This window comes from Macaca mulatta, chromosome 19 (assembly GCF_049350105.2).
Source record: "Macaca mulatta isolate MMU2019108-1 chromosome 19, T2T-MMU8v2.0, whole genome shotgun sequence".
Lineage (NCBI taxonomy): Eukaryota > Metazoa > Chordata > Mammalia > Primates > Cercopithecidae > Macaca > Macaca mulatta.
The window spans coordinates 58,389,978-58,408,642 of record NC_133424.1 but is presented as its reverse complement, the minus strand read 5'-3'; the positions used below and the strand labels follow the sequence as shown (position 1 = coordinate 58,408,642).

Sequence of the window (18,665 nt, the reverse complement as noted above, 5' to 3'; positions counted from 1 at the left end):
CACCGCGCCCGGCCTCATCTTTTGCTATTATGAATAGCTGTGTAATTGATATATCCTGCCATGTTAATCATTCCATAATTTTGCCAGTGTGACTGTGTTAGATGCCTAAAAGCCCCCTTCCTCCCTTTTAAAAACAACTTCATAGTGTTCCAGAGAGTGGCTGAAACATAATTTATTGAAGCAGGCCTTTTATGATGTATTGAGTGCCTACTATGTGCCAGACTGTGTGCCTGGTATTCCTCAGAGCTATGTTTTTGAAGGTTTGCTCTGGGCCAGGCACTGTGGTTCATGCCTGTAATCCCAGCACTTTGGGAGGCTGAGGCAGGTGGAACACCAGAGGTCAGGAGTTTGAGACCAGCCTGGCCAACATGGTGAAACCCTGTCTCTACTGAAAATACAAAAATTAGCTGGGCGTGGTGGCGCGTGCCTGTAATCCCAGTTACTTGGGAGGCTGAGGCAGGAGAATCACTTGAACCTGGGAGGTGGAGGTTGCAGTGAGCTGAGATCGCACCACCACACTCCAACCTAGGTGACAGAGCACGACTTCGTCTCAAAAAAAAAAGTTCGCTCTGGTGCCCAGTCCAGAGCATATCCCAGGTGGAGAGAAGGGAAGCACGGAGACCTGTAAGGTGGCTGTTGCACATTCATGTGGGCCATCGTTCAGCAGGTGTTTGTGGTTGGCCCACTCTGTGTTAAGCACTAGAGGTGAGGCTTAGACTTCTGGCTCTGCCTTGGGAGATGTCAGTCTTCCCCAAGTTGCGGCCCCCATGCACACATGCATAAGCCAGAGACAGAGCCTGGAGGGGAGAGGGACTTCAGAAGGCTTTACTGGGGAGGAACAGGCTGGGAAGGAGGGTTGAGCCCTTTGTAGATGTTCGGGTGACAATCTAGCCTGGCCCAACTGCTGGTCCCCTGAGCTTGATCCATCCTCTTCTTTCCCAGGGACAAGCTGACGGCAGCCATGGCGAGTGGCAGTGGGGACAGCGTCACCCGCCGGAGTGTGGCATCACAGTTTTTCACTCAAGAGGAGGGGCCGGGAATCGATGGCATGACCACCTCAGAGAGGGTGAGTGTGACGGGCAGGGCTTGGAATGAGGAAGCATAGCCCCTGGCTTTGGACAATCTTAGGTGGCAAAGCCCTGGGAGTGCCAAGGGGGCTGGACTGGGCTGGCACTATCCCCTGCCCCTTCCCTTCCTTCCAGGTGGTGGATCTTCTGAACCAGGCGGCGCTGATCACCAATGACTCAAAGATCACAGTGCTCAAACAGGTGAGAGCCCCGGGGGCATCCTGGGCTGAGCAGGTGAAAGGGAGGAGGCTGGGAACCTGAGAAAGAAGACACTAGCAGTAACACCAGTGTCTAAATTTACACACGCAGTGTGTGCTGGCCACAGTGCTCAGTGCAGGCCTCTGCTCTTCTAGTTCTCATGAAAGCTCTGTAAGGCAGGGTAATTTCATCCCTGTTTTATACAGAAAGAAGCAGACCCCAGGGCTTAAATCATTAGCCCAAGGTCACTCTGCTGGGAACTGGCTGAACTAGTACTTGAATCCTGGATTCCAGCTCCAAATCCTACACTCTTCATCATTGCATTTCTTCTCTGCCAGTGTCCAGTCAGAGAAGGTGACTGGAGGTGGGGCAGACATGCCTGTCACCAGACAATGATGACCCAGTATGGGCAGGGCTGGGATGGAGAAGCAATCCCAGGTGGGCTCTGGGAGCCCAGAGGGAGATCCTGACCCAGCCTAGGGATGAGGAGTCAGGGAGGACTTTTGAACCAAATCCTGGAGGATAAAAGAAGAGAAGTATACCAAATTAGAGAGACAGAGCATCTCTTTTATTTATTTATTTTGAGACAGAGTCTTGCTGTGTTGCCCAGGCTGGAGTGCCATCGCATGATCCCTGCTCACTGCAACTCCTGCCTCCCCAGTTCAAGCGATTCTCCTGACTCAACCTCCTGAGTAGCTGGGATTATAGGCACCTGCCACCATGCCTGGCTAATTTTTGTGGTTTTAGTAGAGACATGTTTCACCATGTTGACCAGGCTGGTCTCAAACTCCTGAGCTCAAGTGGTCCACCCACCTTGGCCCCCCAAAGTGCTTGGGATTACAGGCATGAGCCACCGTGCCCAGCTGAGAGAGGGAGAGCATGTCAAGCTGAGGACACAGAAGTGTGTGCAAAGGCAGAAGACAACATGGGGCACTTTAGGCTGGGCATGGTTCAGAGCAGGAGTTGAAGTTTAGAGACTGGCGAGGTTAGCATGCCTGTGTGATAACCCGTTTGGCTCCTTGATCAGCGTGTAGCCTTGTGGAGTAGCCCCACCTCCGAGGTGGAGTGGATGTACCTGGTGCCTCCCCCATGGGTGGTCATGAGGCCGTTTAGCAATAGTAGCTTGAGTTGTAGCAGCCAGGTCCTGTGCCAGCTCTTTGCTTATTGGAGGATGTCCATGAGAAGGGCTTATTCCAAAGAGTCTGGCCAGCACAAGGGCTTCAGGAGTTGGGTTCTCACTGTGAAGATGTTTGCTGAATCATGGCAATGCGAACTGGGGAGCAGAAGCAGGAGAGTGGGGAGAACTGATGGACAGGTGGAAGGAGGCCAAACCTTAGGAAGGCCTGAGCCCTGGGGCATTTCCCTCTTTTATTCAGCCCCCTCCTGTGTCATGTCCTCACTATCTACCAGGACCTGTGCCTTGTAGGATCTCATTCTGGCCTCCTGATATCCCTTTTGAGTTGATGTTTAAGTGTCTCACTTTATAGATGAGCAAACTGAGTGTCAGAGACCATGCCCAGGGCATAGCACCCTTGGTAGGGAGCAGCAGAGCCAGGCATTGAGATGAGTGTATCTGCTGCCTAGCCCTCTGCTGTCTTCCCCTCTACTCTCCTGTCTGTATTAGTTGGCCCCTGGTTTTATATGGTTATTCTTCCTCCCCACCCCCACTCTCCTTCCAGGTTCAGGAGCTCATCATCAACAAAGACCCCACACTACTGGACAACTTCCTGGACGTGAGTGACTGACAGAAGATCAAGGGGTGTGGTGTACGGGAAACGGGATGTGGATCCTAGTGTAGCCCTGATCCACTTTCTCTCTGACATTGGCAGGAGATCATCGCATTCCAAGCAGACAAGTCAATCGAAGTGCGAAAATTTGTCATCGGCTTCATCGAGGAGGCATGGTATGGGGTGAGGCAGGGAGCCCCGGGAGCATTCTCACTGGAGGCAGCCTTCAGCTCCTGGCCTGGCCTGGAGGCCACCACTGAGAGGCCGGCCCTCTGCTTCCCAGACCCTTTCTCTCTCTCTTGCACACTGATTCCCCAGTAAATACTTAGTAAGATCGAAACCCTGGGGTCATCTGTGATTCCTCTGGTTCTTTTTTTTTTTGAGACGGAGTCTTGCTCTGTTGCCCAGGCTGGACTGCAGTGGCCGGATCTCAGCTCACTGCAAGCTCCGCCTCCCGGGTTTACGCCATTCTCCTGCCTCAGCCTCCCGAGCAGCTGGGACTACAGGCGCCCGCCACCTCGCCCGGCTAGATTTTTGTATTTTTTAGTAGAGACGGGGTTTCGCCGTGTTAGCCAGGATGGTCTCGATCTCCTGACCTCGTGATCCGCCCGTCTCGGCCTCCCAAAGTGCTGGGATTACAGGCTTGAGCCACCGCGCCCGGCCTTTTTTTTTTTTTTTGAGACAGAGTCTCGCCTGTCGCCCGGGCTGGAGTGCAGTGGCCGGATCTCAGCTCACTGCAAGCTCCACCTCCCGGGTTTATGCCATTCTCCTGCCTCAGCCTCCTGAGTAGCTGGGACTACAGGCGCCCGCCACCTCGCCCGGCTAGCTTTTTGTATTTTTTTAGTAGAGACGGGGTTTCACCGTGTTAGCCAGGATGGTCTCGAACTCCTGACCTCGTGATCCGCCCGTCTCCGCCTCCCAAAGTACTGGGATTACAGGCTTGAGCCACCACGCCCGGCGATTCCTCTGGTTCTTCCACACTTCACATCTACATCGTCACTAAGGACTGTGGGCTCCACTTTGAGAATATCTGCAGCATCTGACCATTTGTCAGTCGCTTCCTCTACCACTACACAGGCCCAAGCCACCCTTCCCGCCTACCTGACGACTTCAGTGGTCTCTCTCTGGCTCCCTTGCTTCTTTTTCTTTTTAGTTAAATTCATATAGCAAAACTAGCTTTTTTTTTAAATCTTTTTTTTTTTTTTTTTTTTTTTTGAGATGGAGTCTTGCTCAACTGTTGTCCAGGCTGGAGTGCCGTGGCGCAATCTCGGCTCACTGCAACCTCCTACGTCTGGGTTCAAGCGATTCTCCTGCCTCAGCCTCCCAAGTAGCTGGGATTACAGGCATGCACCACCACGCCCAGTTTATTTTTTGAATTTTTAGTAGAGACGGGGTTTCCCCGTGTTGGCCAGGCTGGTCTCAAACTCCTGACCTCAGGTGATCCACCTGCCTCAACCTCCCAAAGTGTTGGGACTACAGGCGTGAGCCACTGCGCCCTGACTTTTTTTTTTTTTTTTGAGACTGAGTTTTGCTCTGTTGTCCAGGCTGGAGTGCAGTGGTGTGATCTTGGCTCATTATAACCTCCACCTCCCAGGCTCAAGAGATTCTTGTGCCTCAGCCTCCTGAGTAGCTGGGATTACAGGTGCCCGCCACCATGCCTGGCTAATTTTTGTATTTTTATTAAAGATGGGGTTTTGCCATGTTGGCCAGGCCGGTCTCGAACTCGTGACCTCAAGTAATTGGCCCACGTCGGCCTCCCAGAGTGCTGGGATTACAGACATGAGCCACTGCGCCCAGCAAAAATCAGCTGTTTTAAACTGAACAAGTTAGTGGCATTTAGCATATTCACAATCTAGTTCCAAAGCATTTCATTCTCCAAAGAGGAATCACCATACTCATTTCCCACTTCTCCTCTTGTACTCGGCAGCCAGAGTGATGCTGTTAAATGTAAATCAATCTTGGCACACCCCTGCTCTCAGACTCCAACTGGCTCATCAGCTTACTTAGGTGGAAACCCAAACCCTCACCTCGGCTTCATCTCACTCCTGGCCCTGTCTCCCCTGCTCCTCAGAAGTCACTGTTGGATTTCGCAGCCTGTCTGCTTGCTGTGCCTGCTAGGGACCCTCGTCCCCAGGTTGCCGCCTGGCTCACCCCCTCCCTTCCCTCAGGTCTCTTCCTCAGAAAGCCCTTCCTGCCCACTCCCATGCAGCCCCACGTCTCGGGCACCTCGCCTTCAGTGTTCGTTACAGTGTTCCTCACTCATTGAAATGACCTTGATTCTTCCCGCAAAATACCAGCTCTTTGAGGACAGGGCTTGACTTTTTCTGTCTTGCTCACCACTTTGTCCCCACTACCTGCCTGGAGCAATGTTGTCACCTAGTAGGGGCTGACTACGTATTTGTTGCACACGTGAATGAGTGGAACATAACGGTCACCACGTGAACGCGTACTGTGCCCTACGCTGTATTAGATCCTTTCCCGTGTTATCCTTGTAATCTTTATGGCAGCCTCGATGGATACTGTGGTTATCCTCTATTTACAGAAAGGGAAACAGGCTCAGAATGGTAAAGTGACTTGTTCAAGCTGGTCACTTACTGATTTGTTCATTAAACATTTACTGGATGCTTTGTGACTGAGAGGAAGTAGAATAGCTGCTGTGTATTAAATATTTTTGTTTGTAACGCACTGTACTAAATGCTTGAGCAGCTTCGTTATTCATAGTACTATGGATCAGTTGTTTGACCCTTTAACTGAAGAGAAGACAGGCTTAGAGAGGTGAAGTGAATTTTCTTAAGGTCATACAGCCAGAATGCGGCAAGGCTGGGATTTTATTTATTTATTATTTTTTTGAGATGGAATCTCACTCTGTCACCCAGACTGGAGTGCAGTGGCGCAATCTCGGCTCACTGCAACCTCTGCCTCCTGAGTCAAGTGATTGTCCTGCCTCAGCCCCCCGAGTAGCTGAGATTACAGGTGCCTGCCACCACACCCAGCTAATTTTGTTTGTTGTTGTTGTTTTGTTTTTGTTTTTGTTTTGAGATGGAATTTTGCTCTTGTTGCCCAGGCTGGAGTGCAATGGCGCAATCTCGGCTCATTGCAACCTCCGCCACCCAGGTTCAAGCGATTCTCCTGCCTCAGCCTCCCAAGCACCTGGAGTTACAGGCGCCCGCCACCAGGCCCGGCTAATTTTGTATTTTTAGTAGAGATGGGATTTCACTATGTTGGTCAGGCTGGTCTCAAACTCCTGACGTTAGGTGACCCACCTGCCTCAGCCTCTCAAAGTGCTAGGATTACAGGTATGAGCCATCGCGCCTGGCCAAGGCTGGGATTTTAACTCATGTCTGCAATGCCAGAGCCCAAATACCCTATCTTCCCATTTACTGGGAGAATTCATGATAAATTTTCTGAATTTGTAAAAAGTCCATTCAGCAAATATATACCACGTGACTGCTGTTGTACCAGGCATCCGTGTTAGACTGTAGTATAGCGGTGAGCAAAAACGTATTATTCCTGCCTTCGTGTAGCTGACAGCTAAGTTTGATACTTTTTGACTGATTTAATTAATATTTCAGATTGTAATGTATGCTGTGAAAATTCTGTGCTAAGCTTCTGTTTATTCATTGAACAAACATTTATTGGAGGCCCTTCATTTTTTTCTTCAACAAAAATGACTCTGCTGGGGTTATTGCTAAGCTAGGAAAGGGTCCCCACTTTTTGAGCCCTCGGACTGAGGCAAGCAAAACTAGTGATTACAGAAAACAAAGTGCTTTAAAGTAGCCATGGCTGGTGTTTACTGAAGGCTTTCTGCATGTCAGGCACTCTTCTAAGCACTTTACATGTATTGTTGCAATTTTCCCAAAAAATTGCATAAACAATTGAGATACATACTATTATTCTAAATTAGGTGAAGTCACTTGTCCCATTTCACACAGTTGTCTACCCCTACTGTCCCTTCTGTGAACAGCAGGCCCCTGAGAGAGCAAAGGAGTTGGGGTTGCAGGACCAGTCTAGATAGAGGTTCAGGGACAGCTCAGTCTGGAGGCGCCAGGCACCGTTCCCAGTTTCTGGATGTGCCATTCCGGTCCCCTGAGACAGGCCCCTGATTTCCCTTCCCTCCTGAACCTCAGGCTCCTCCCACCTGCTCTAAGACCACACCTTGACCTCACCCCTTTTTCCTCCATCCCTCAGCAAGCGAGACATTGAGTTGCTGCTGAAACTCATTGCAAACCTCAACATGCTCTTGAGGGACGAGAATGTGAACGTGGTGAAGAAGGCCATCCTCACCATGACCCAACTTTACAAGGTGGCCCTGCAGGTGAGAGTGCCTTCCCACGCAGGACCATCCTGCCTGATAGGTCTTGTTGACAGACTAATATGTTGGGGTTCAAAACCAGCATCCGAGCATACTCTTTATGGGCAAGATGTGCTGTTGTTCTGTGGGAACAGATAACAGAGAGCTAATGTTGTCTCCTGGGTCAGGAAGTTGCACTTAACTTCTGGTCCTTCCATTGACCATCCATTTATTCACTCAGTAGACATTCCCTGGACAGTAGAGCATGTCCTCTGTGATGCTAGGCTAGTGATGCTGGGGACACAGCAGTGACCAAGACAGCTTACTGCCTTCCCAGTGCTCATAACCGAAGGAGGGAGGTAGACCTTAATGAATGAATCACATAACTATTGATTATGGAGTGTGATAGGAAAAGAACACTCTATGGTGTGATGTACATTAGCATTAATAAAATGAATGAATCCATTTAATCACCACCACCTTGTGAAGTCAGCATTGTTACTCCTTTACCTTAAAATGTGCGCCTTCATCACACTGAGTGATCACTGTCTGCATCCCCATGAGGGCAGGGCAAGGCCTGGCAACTACTCAGTCCTGTCTCCAGCATCACCCAGCACTGGGCTAGGGCAGAGTTGGAACTCAGTAACTGTTAACCAAATGAATGTATTCATCATTCATGGTTCTCTGCGTATCGGTGGAGGGTGTTGGTGATTGATGCGTTGTCTTCACCTTTTTGTCCCTTCCATTCCTTCCTGGCCTGCTGGCAGTGGATGGTGAAGTCACGGGTCATTAGCGAGCTGCAAGAGGCCTGCTGGGACATGGTATCTGCCATGGCAGGGGACATCATCTTACTGTTGGACTCTGACAATGACGGCATCCGCACCCATGCCATCAAGTTTGTGGAGGGCCTCATTGTCACCCTGTCACCCCGCATGGCTGACTCGGAGATACCCCGACGCCAGGAGCATGATATCAGCCTGGACCGCATCCCTCGTGACCACCCCTACATCCAGTACAGTGAGTGCTTCCTTCAGCTGCTGCCCCTTACAACCCTGCACCAGTTTCCTCTCCTTCACGCCCCTCCCTCTCTCCCCCTTGTCTTTCTTGGTTTTAAATTTCTGGAACAGTGTGCGCAGTCGCTAAGAGCCCTGATGGAGGTTCAGATCCCAACTGCACTGCTTTCTCATCATGAACTTGGGCGAGTTGCTTGTCTCTGTGCTTCATTTTCCTTTCTGTAAATTGGAGACGATAGCGTAGTCCCACTCTCACAGGTTTGTAGTGAAGTTCCATGAGTGTGAGCCAATCAATGCACTAGTTTTATGGTTTTCTTTTTTCTTTTTTTTTTTTTTTGAGTCGAAGTCTTCCTTTGTTGCCCAGGCTGAAGTGCAGTGGCGCAATCTTAACTCACTGCAACCTCCGCCTCCTGGGTTCCAGCGATTCTTCTGCCTCAGCCTCCCAAGTAGCTGGGACTACAGGAGCCTGCCACCACACCCAGCCAGTTTTTTAAAAAATTATTTTTAGTAGAGGCGGGGTTTCACCGTATTGGCCAGGCTGGTCTCAAACTCCTGACTTTGTGATCCACCTGCCTTGGCCTCCCAAAGTGCTGGGATTACAGGCATGAGCCACCCCGCCTAGCAGTTTTATGGTTTTCTTACCTGCAAATTATAAAAGTAGAACATAGGCCAGGCGTGGTGGCTCATGCCCCAGCATTTTGAGAGGCTGAGGCGGGCAGATCACTTGAGGTCAGGAGTTTGAGACCACCCCTGCCAACATAGTGAAACCCCTTATCTACTAAAAATACAAAAATTAGCCAGGCATGGTGGCGGGCACCTGTAATCCCAGCTACTTGGTAGGCTAAGGCATGAGAATCGCTTGAACCCGGGAGGCAGAGGTTGCAGTGAGCCAAGATTGTGCCACTGCACTCCAGCCTGGGTGACAGAACGAGACTGTCTCAAAAAAAGCGTAGTATATATACACTTGGTGTCAAGCAATATGGGTGAGTATAAAGGAATAATGTTCCCTCCTTCAGTTCTGCTTTCCAGAGATAAACGCTGGTAAGAGTGTTATGTTTCCTTCCAGATCTTTCCTGTGCAGGTGTAGGTATTTGTATGTGTATATGCATAGTGTCTGCGTTTGTTTGCTTTTCTGTTTGCAAAAACGAGGCCATGCTTTGTGTTTTCATCTGAGAGACATTAAAGTATAGTAGCTTGTGTCTGACACGTAGCCTATTTTCCCTTGTCTCTGAGCCTGATTCCTCATTGGTAAATTGGGGATCATTATTATGGCATCTAATTTAGGATGTAGGTATGAGCATTTGGTGAATTAATATGGCTGGAATAGTAAACATTCCGTAAATATTAGCTATTCTTATGTATTGTCTGACAGCCTTTTTGACTTAATAGTGTCAGTGACATCTTTCCCCATGAGAATCATGTTCAGTTGCTATACCATATTCCATAGTATAGTTACATTACATTCTTCTAAGCAATGCTCTCTTGATGGTCATTTAGATTTTTAATTCACTATTTTAAATAACGTGGCATTCAAATCAAAACTACAATGAAATATCGTCTCACCCCAGTTAAATAACTTTTATCAAAAAGACGGAACATAACAAATGCTGGCGAGGATGTCGAGAAAGGAAACACTTGTACACTGTTGGTGGAAATGTCACTTACTACAGCCTAAAAATTGTTTGGAGTTTGGAAGTTGGAGGTTCCTCAGAAAATTTGAAGTTGAGCTACCATATGATCTAGCAATCCCACTGCCGGATATGTACCCGAAATAAAGGAAATCAGTGTATCAAAAAGATACCTGCACTCCCATATTTATTGTAGCACTAGTCACAATAGCCAAGACTTTGGAGCAAACTAAATGTTCATCAACAGATGAATAAAGAAAATGTGGTACTCATACACAATTGAGTACTATTCAGCCATAAAAAAGAGGAGATCCTGTCATTTGTAACAACATGGATGGAAGTAGAAGTCATGAAGTGAAATAAGCCAGGCGCTGAAAGACAGCTTTGCATGTTCTCACTTACTTGTGAGAGCTAGAAATGAAAACAGTTGAACTCATGGAGACAGACAGTAGAATGATGGTTACCAGAGGCTGAAAAGCGTTATGGGTGGCTGGGGAGGAAGTGGGAATGGTTAATGGGTACAAAAAAATAATTAGAACAAATAAGATCTCGTATTTGATAGCCAGGCATGGTGGCATGTGCCTGTGGTCTCAGTCTGGGTGGCGGAGGTTGCAGTGAGCCGGGATCGTGCCACTGCTTTCCACCCTGGGCGACACAGTGAGACCCCATCTCGGGGGAAAAAAAAAAAGATCTAGTATTTGTTAGCACAACGGGGTAACTATGCTGACAAATAATCGTACATTTTAAAATAATTGAAATAGTATAATTGGATTGTGTCTAACAAAACGGATAAATGCTTGTGATGGATACCCCAGTTACCCTGATGTGATAATTATGCATTGCATGCCTGTATCAAAATCTCATGTACCCCATAATTATTTACACCTACTATATAACCATTAATATTTTTTCAGTTAAAAAGATGGCTGGGCCCGGATTACGGGCTCACGCCTGTAATCCCAGCACTTTGGGAGGCCGTGGCAGGCAAATCATGAGGTCAGGAGATCGAGACCATCCTGGCTAACACGGTGAAACCCCGTCTCTACTAAAAATACAAAAAATCAGCCGGGTGTGGTGGCGGGCACCTGTGGTCCCAGCTACTCGGGAGGCTGAGGCAGGAGAATGGCATGAACCCGGGAGGCGGAGCTTGCAGTGAGCTAAGATCACGCCACCGCACTCCAGCCTGGGCGACAGAGCGAGACTCTGTCTCAAAAAAAAGGTGTATATGGCATTCATTATGTTTCTGTATAGGAAAAGTCTGGAAAGATACCCACCAAAGTTTTAAGCATTAATTTTGGGGACTGTATTGAGGGGAGTGGTGCCACAAGGGACTTTGAGTTGTGTGTATATACACATATATTCTAGTCTTTCACTATTGCAAACCCATGCTTTGGACATCTTTATAACTAAATTTTTTTTTTTTTTTTTTTAATATGGTGTCTCACTCTGTCGCTCAGGCTGGAGTGTAGTGGTGTGATCTCGGCTCAATGAAACCTCCATCTCCTGGGTTCAAGCGATTCTCCTGCCTCAGCCTCCAAAGTAGCTGGGATTACAGGCACAGGCCTCCATGCCTGGGCTAATTTTTTGTACTTTTAGTAGAGATGGGGTTTTACCATGTTGGCCAGGCTGGTCTTGAACTCCTGACGTCAAGTGATCCGCCTGCCTTGACCTCCCAAAGTGCTGGAATTACATGCATAAGCCTCCACGCCCAGCCCCTTGTAACTAAATTTTTATACTCATTAATAGTCTCATAGAACTAATCAACTACCGCATTTTCTGTTTTTCCCGCCATTCATAGACATCCAGGTACCAGGATCTGTCTTTCCTTTTAGTCCCAAAAGCTGCTGTCTCCAGAGGCCTGGGAAAAAGAATCCCACTGACTAGTTCTCCTCTCTGTCTCTTAGATGTACTATGGGAAGAGGGCAAGGCAGCCTTGGAGCAGCTGCTTAAGTTCATGGTGCACCCTGCCATCTCTTCCATCAACCTGACAACAGCGCTGGGCTCCCTCGCCAATATCGCCCGCCAGAGACCCATGTTCATGTCTGAGGTGATCCAGGCCTATGAAACTCTGCATGGTAGGTCAGCGCTCTCCCCCTGCCTTCTCTTCACTGGCCAGGCCACTCTTTCTGTGTTTTTTTTTTTTTTTTTTTGAGACGGAGTCTCACTCTGTCACCAGGCTGGGGTGTGCAGTGGCGCAATCTTGGCTCATTGCAACCTCCGCCTCCTGGGTTCCAGCGATTCTCCTGCCTCAGCCTCCCGAGTAGCTGGGATTATAGGACGCACCACCACACCCAGCTGATTTTTTTTTACTTTTAGTACAGACGGGGTTTCACCATGTTGGCCAGAGTGGTCTCGATCTCTTGACCTCGTGATTCTCCTGCCTCGACCTCCTAAAGTGCTGGGATTACAGGCGTGAGCCACTGCACCTGACCTCAACCTGCCTATTCTTGAAGAAACGTATCTTGGTGGTGGACCTTGAGCGCTAGTCATCCATCTGGCAGGCCTGAGATTCTCCAGATTAGACAGGAATCTTTTGGCATGCGACAAAAACTTGATTCAGGACTGGTTTTAATATTGAGGCATGTGGGGGTGAAATGACATGATGTCTGTGAAATATTTTCAAATATTCCAGTCCTCCCCTGCCACCAAAAGGGAGGATAGATGTTCTAAGATTAGCGAAATGGTGATGGGTACACAGAGACTCATATTATTTTCTCTGTTTTGTGCACAAATGAAAACCGAGAAGTCTGGGGTGTACAGGTCGTGGATCTGCGTCTCTCCATCTCTCGGCTCTTTGTTTCTCCATTTTAGTTTCACTCTCTGGTCCTTTCCTTAGGATAGCAAAGATGGCCCCCCATAGTTCATGGCTCCCATTCGGTTCACTTAGCAACACCATGGGAAAGAGAGTGTCTCCTTCCCAACCATTCCAGCAGAAGTCCAAGGGCTGACGGTCATTGTTTCTGATTGGCTGAGCAGAGATTATGAGCCAATCTCTGAGCCAATAATAGTGGCCGAGGGAATGTGGTGTTCTCACTGGCCCCAGGTCTCATGCCCACTCGGAAGGAGACTAGAGAAGGGGGGTTTCCCTCAACGGAGAATGAGAGTGTTGTTGGCTGAGGAAGGGGCAGTGGATGCTAGGCAGGCAGAATTACAGGCATCCTTTTTCCCTGTGGAACAGGGGAGTCTCACTTATCAGGGTGACCATTAGAAAGTCATCCTAGTAGCAGGGAGACCAGCGGTGAGCTGTTGCAGCAGTTCGGTTGGGAGTTTCTGGAGGTGAAAGTGGTGATTATAACCCTCCCCAAGCGAAGCATATGTGAATTTCCAGACCAGAGATGGAGGAAGACGAAACTGTATGTGTTTACTAAAAGAGAGGGTGAGTTTTTCTCTTTAAGATTGATACTGATGGAGACCCCCAGGATTTTAAGCATCAGCTTGTAAGGTGGAAAGCCACATGTTAGATCTGAGGGTGAAGGAGCTTTTCTAGTAGATGCCTGCAAGACCACTGCCCAAGTTTGAGGTTGAGAATTAGGACTGGCAGTATGCCATGAGATCTGTCCGCAAGACACAGCTCCTGCCGCTTTCTTCACAGCCAACCTGCCCCCGACGCTGGCCAAATCGCAGGTGAGCAGCGTGCGGAAGAATCTGAAGCTGCACCTGTTGAGTGTGCTGAAGCACCCGGCCTCCTTGGAGTTCCAGGCCCAGATCACCACCCTGCTGGTGGACCTGGGCACACCTCAAGCTGAGATCGCCCGCAACATGCCGAGCAGCAAGGACACCCGCAAGCGGCCCCGCGATGACTCGGACTCCACACTCAAGAAGATGAAGCTGGGTGAGGGGCTGGTGGGGCGGGGCAGGCAGACCATGCTGAAATGTTTCATTATTTACCTTAAACTATGCTGAATTTATATTTACTAAGATTATGTTATAGATTATATTATGTGGGCCAGGCACAGTGGCTCAAACCTGTAATCCCAGCACTTTGGGAGGCCGAGGCGGGTGGATCATGAGTCAGGAGATCGAGACCATCCTGGCTAACACGGTGAAACCCCGTCTCTACTAAAAATGCAAAAAATTAGCCGGGCATGGTGGTGGGTGCCTGTAGTCCCAGCTGCTCGGGAGGCTGAGGCAGGAGAATGGCATGAACCCAGGAGGTGGAGCTTGCAGTGAGCCGAGATTGCACCACTGCACTCCAGGCTGGGCAACAGAGCGAGACTCCCTCTCAAAAATAAATAAATAAATACATACATACATACATAAGGAATTAGGCTGGGCACAGTGGCTCATGCCTGTAATCCGAGCACTTTGGAGGCCAAGGCATATGAGTCACCTGAAGTTAAGAGTTCGACACCAGCCTGGCCAACCTGGAAAACCCTGTCTCTACTAATAATACAAAAATTAGCTGGGTATGGTGGTGCATGCCTGTAATCCCAGCTACTCCAGAGGCTGAGACAGGAGAATCACTTGAACCTGGGAGGCAGAAGTTGCAGTAAGCTGAGATCATGCCATTGCACTCCAGCCTGGGTGACAAGAGTGTAACTCCGTCTCAAAAAAAAAAAAAAAAAGGCCGGGCACGGTGGCTCAAGCCTGTAATCCCAGCACTTTGGGAGGCCGACACGGGCGGATCACGAGGTCAGGAGATCGAGACCATCCTGGCTAACATGGTGAAACCCCGTCTCTACTAAAAAAAATACAAAAAACTAGCTGGGCGTGGTGGCGGGTGCCTGTAGTCCCAGCTACTCGGGAGGCTGAGGCGGGAGAATGGCGTAAACCCCGGAGGCGGAGCTTGCAGTGAGCTGAGATCCCGCCACTGCACTCCAGCCTGGGCGACAGAGCGAGACTCTGTCTAAAAAAAAAAAAAAGGGAGGGGGGAATTGCCAGGCACAGTGGCTCACGCCTGTAATCCCAGCACTTCGGGAGGCTGAGTCCGGTGGATCCCCTGAGGTCAGGAGTTCGAAATAGGCCTGGCTAACATGGTGAAACCCTGTCTCTACTAAAAATACAAAAATTAGCCAGGCATGGTGGTGCGTGCCTGTAGTCGCTGCTACTCGGGAGGCTGAGGCAGGAGAATTGCTTGAACCGGGAGGCAGAGGTTGTGGTGAGCCAGGACTGCACCATTGCACTCCATTCTGAGTGACAGAGCAAGACTCTGTCTCCAAAAAAAAAAAAAAAAAAAAAAAAAATTAAAGAGTGAAGTAGAGATCTTACTATCTTTTTTCATAATTAAGTAAGTATACTAAGCAGCAGCGTATTTGGTACCTTGAGTTGTTTTCATTTAGTTTCATTTACTTTAATCTCGGAGTTCTTTCTACATCTACACATAGAAATCTACCTCATCCTTTTTTTTTGGAGACAGTCTTGTTCTGTTGCCCAGGCTGGAGTGTAGTGGCGCAATCTGGGCTCACCGCAGCCTCTGCCTCCCAGGTACAAGCGTTTCTTATGCCTCAGCTTCCTGAGTAATTGGTACTACAGGCGTGTGCCACCACGCCCGGCTAATTTTTGTGTTTGTTTCTTTTTTTTTTTTTTTTTTGAAGATGGAGTTTTACTCTTGTTAGCCAGGCTGGAGTACAATGGTGCGATCTCGGCTCACTGCAACTTCTGCCTCCCAGGTTCAGGCAATTCTCCTGCCTCAGCCTCCCAAGTAGATGGGATTACAGGCATGCACCACCATACCCAGCTAATTTTGTATTTTTAGTAGAGCCAGGGTTTCACCGTGTTGGCCAGGCTGGTCTTGAACTCCTGACCTCAAGTGATCTGCCTGCCTTGGCTTCCCAAAGTGCTGAGATTACAGGCCTGAGCCAGTACCCCCGACCAGGGTTTGTGTATTTAAAGTTATATTTTACCCAGTAACTTTATCTTTGTTTCCTTTTTTTTTTTTTTTGAGACAGTCTCGTTCTGTCAAAAAGGCTGGAGTACAGTGCCCTGATCTTGGTTCACTGCAACCTTTGCCTCCCAAGTTTAAGAGATTCTCCCTGCTCTGCCTCCCGAGCAGTTGGGACTACAGGCGTGCACCATCATGTTCCACTAATTTTTTTGCATTTTTAGTAGAGACGGAGTTTCACCATGTTGGCCAGGCTAGTCTCAAACTCCTGACCTCAAGCAATCCACTCCCCTCGGCCTCCAGAGTGCTGGGATTATAGACGTGAGCCACCACACCCAGCCTCTTTCTGTTTCTTTAAGCTTTTTATTTTGAAATAATTTTGAATTTACAGACAAGTTATAAAAATAGTACTAAAAACTGTGTACTCTTATGAGGCATGGACCACACATTGCGTTCAGTTGGCATCTCCTGAATTAGTTCCTCAGCCTTCCTTTGTGTCTCCTGACATTGACATTGTTAAGAGTCCAAGACAGTTGTTTGGTGGAATGCCCTTCATTTGGGTTTGCTCTTGCCTCATGATTGGAGTCAGATTAGGCATTTTTGGCAGGAACGCTACAGAAACGATCCCCTGGTTGCCTCAGTACATGGGATCAGGAGGCACATGGTGTCCCATTGTTGGAGATGTTAACTGTGAACACTTGGTTAAGATAGTATCAACCTGCTTTCTCTAGTGTCAAGTGCCATTTTTCTCTTTGTCAGTAATAAGCTGGGGGAGATACCTGAAACTTGAAACTATGTAAAATACATGTTTCTCTTTAAACGTTCACCCAGTGGTTTTTTTGGTTTTTTTGGTTTTTTTTTTTTTGAGAGGGGGTCTCACTCTGTTACCCAGGCTGGAGTGCAGTGGCATGATCTCAGCTCACTGCAAGCTCCGCCTCCCAGGTTCACACCATTCTCCTGCCTCAGCCTTCCGAGTAGCTGGGACTACAGGTGGCTAATTTTTTGTATTTTTTTTTAGTAGGGATGGGGTTTCACTGTGTTGACCAGGATGGTCTCGATCTCCTGACCTTGTTATCTGCCTGCCTCGGCCTCCCAAAGTGCTGGGATTACAGGCGTGAGCCACCGTGCCCGGCCTCACCCAGTGGTTTTAACATCCAATGATGATTATTGCCTGAGTCTATTATTCTGTCCTGGCTCCAAAGAGATTTTCCTTCTACATTTATTAGTTGACATTCTGCTATAAGGAAGGACTTTCTCTTCTTCCCACTTATTATCAGGAATAAGTTGTTTTGAGCATTACACTTACTTACTAGCATGACAAGATGTTCTAGATTCCTCTTGTACTGTCCTTGCACCAGCCCTGGAATCATTCTTTCTTTCTAAGGAGCCCTGGTTTCCTTTAAGTGAGGAATAGTTTCAGAAATCAAGGTCTAAGTACCAGGTGTGCCCTTAGCTACTGAGTATACATTCTTGATAGCCATTGCCAAAGTGCCTTCTAAACAACTGCACAAGGCCAGGCGCGGTGGCTCACGCCTATAATCCCAGCACTTTGGGAGGCTGAGGCAGGTGGATCACCTGATGTCAGAAGTTTGAGACCAGCCTGGCCAACATGGTGAAACCCCATCTCTACTAAAAATACAAAAAAATTAGCTGGGCCTGGTAGCGCATGCCTGTAATCCCAGTTACTTGGGAGGCTGAGGCAGGAGAATCACTTGAACCTGGGAGGCGGAGGTTGCAGTGAGCCGAAATCATGCCACTGCACTGCGGCCTCAGCAACAGAGCAAGACTGTCTCAAAAAACAGTAATAATAATCTTTTCCTAGAGCTCAGCATGATAAGCTGCAGGGGTGTGGCTTACTCCCATTTCCCAGATCAGGAGAACTGAGGCCCAGAATGAGTCAGGTAGTTGTCCAGGGTCATACAGTGCTTTGGTGCCAGAGGCAGAGCTGCAGCCTGGATCTTCATCCGCTGTTTGCAGAGGCTGACTAGAGGCAGGGACCACCTGGGCGCCCCGGGAGGATGGAGGGCCTGCTGCTCTCTCTATAGCCAGCATCTTGTTCTTTTCCCTTATCCCAGAGCCCAACCTGGGGGAGGACGATGAGGACAAGGACTTGGAGCCAGGCCCATCAGGGACCTCGAAGGCCTCAGCCCAGATCTCCAGCCAGTCAGACACGGACATCACAGCTGAGTTCCTGCAGCCTCTGCTGACGCCTGATAATGTGGCCAATCTGGTGAGGATGAGTGAGGAGTGTTTTCCCCTGGAGCAGGAAGGAAGGATCTCCTCCGTCTTTCTCCTGCCTCCACTTCACACTGTCTACCTCCAGAGTACCCTCCTAATTTATAAAGAAAAGGGGTTTAATTGGTTTACAGTTCTGCAGGCTGTATAGGAAGCGTGGTGCTGGCATCTGCTTCACTTCTGGGGAAATTTCAGGAAGCTTCCAATCGTAGTGAAAGGTGAAGGGGGAGCAGGCATCTCATGTGGCAGAGCAGGAGCAAGTGAGAGGGAGTGTTTTGGGGCAGGGAGGTGCCACACACTTTTAAATGACCAGATCTTGTGAGGACTTGCTGTCCCGAAGACAGCACCAAGCCATGAGGGATCCCCCCCACGATCCAAACACCCCCGACCAGGCCCCACCTCCAGCATTGGGGATTGCAATTCAACATGAGATTTGGGAAGGAAAAAATACCCAAACTACATCAGTGAGCCTCAGGTCTGGGTATGCAGCCCGCTTCTGATCGTCCTCCACTGAGATGTCCCAGAAGCACCTCAGACTCACACGGCAGATCTGCACTTTTCCACTTTCTCCCCACGCTTCTCTGCAGGCCCCACCTAGTTCCCAAACCAGAAACTGGGATTGAACCTCTTTTCCTTCTCTCCCTAATCCTTGCCCTCTTTTCCACCCCTGCAGCACTTGCCCTGG

At 48.9% G+C, this 18,665-nt stretch overlaps 1 protein-coding gene across 12 annotated transcripts in view; it reads left to right on the top strand.

Annotated features, from left to right (window-relative positions):
• The window catches only part of SYMPK (symplekin scaffold protein), a 50,202-nt gene that overhangs the window by 9,442 nt on the left and 22,095 nt on the right, over window positions 1–18,665 (top strand). For 9 of the 12 annotated variants that reach the window (XR_013409930.1, XR_013409932.1, XR_013409931.1 and 6 more), the window contains 9 exons: window positions 943–1,066; window positions 1,203–1,268; window positions 2,945–2,998; window positions 3,095–3,168; window positions 7,181–7,307; window positions 8,051–8,300; window positions 11,829–11,999; window positions 13,517–13,756; window positions 17,821–17,975. Coding sequence is in view for 8 of the 12 variants with exons in the window: in XM_077980436.1 (XP_077836562.1) it covers window positions 943–1,066; window positions 1,203–1,268; window positions 2,945–2,998; window positions 3,095–3,168; window positions 7,181–7,307; window positions 8,051–8,300; window positions 11,829–11,999; window positions 13,517–13,756; window positions 17,821–17,975 (1,261 nt within the window). In the remaining 4 variants the exon portion in view is untranslated. Of the gene's footprint in view, window positions 1–917; window positions 1,067–1,202; window positions 1,302–2,944; window positions 2,999–3,063; window positions 3,169–7,180; window positions 7,308–8,050; window positions 8,301–11,828; window positions 12,000–13,516; window positions 13,757–17,820; window positions 17,976–18,665 lie in introns of all 12 variants that reach the window. The other 3 variants (XM_077980439.1, XM_077980438.1, XM_077980440.1) reach the window with 3 other exon arrangements.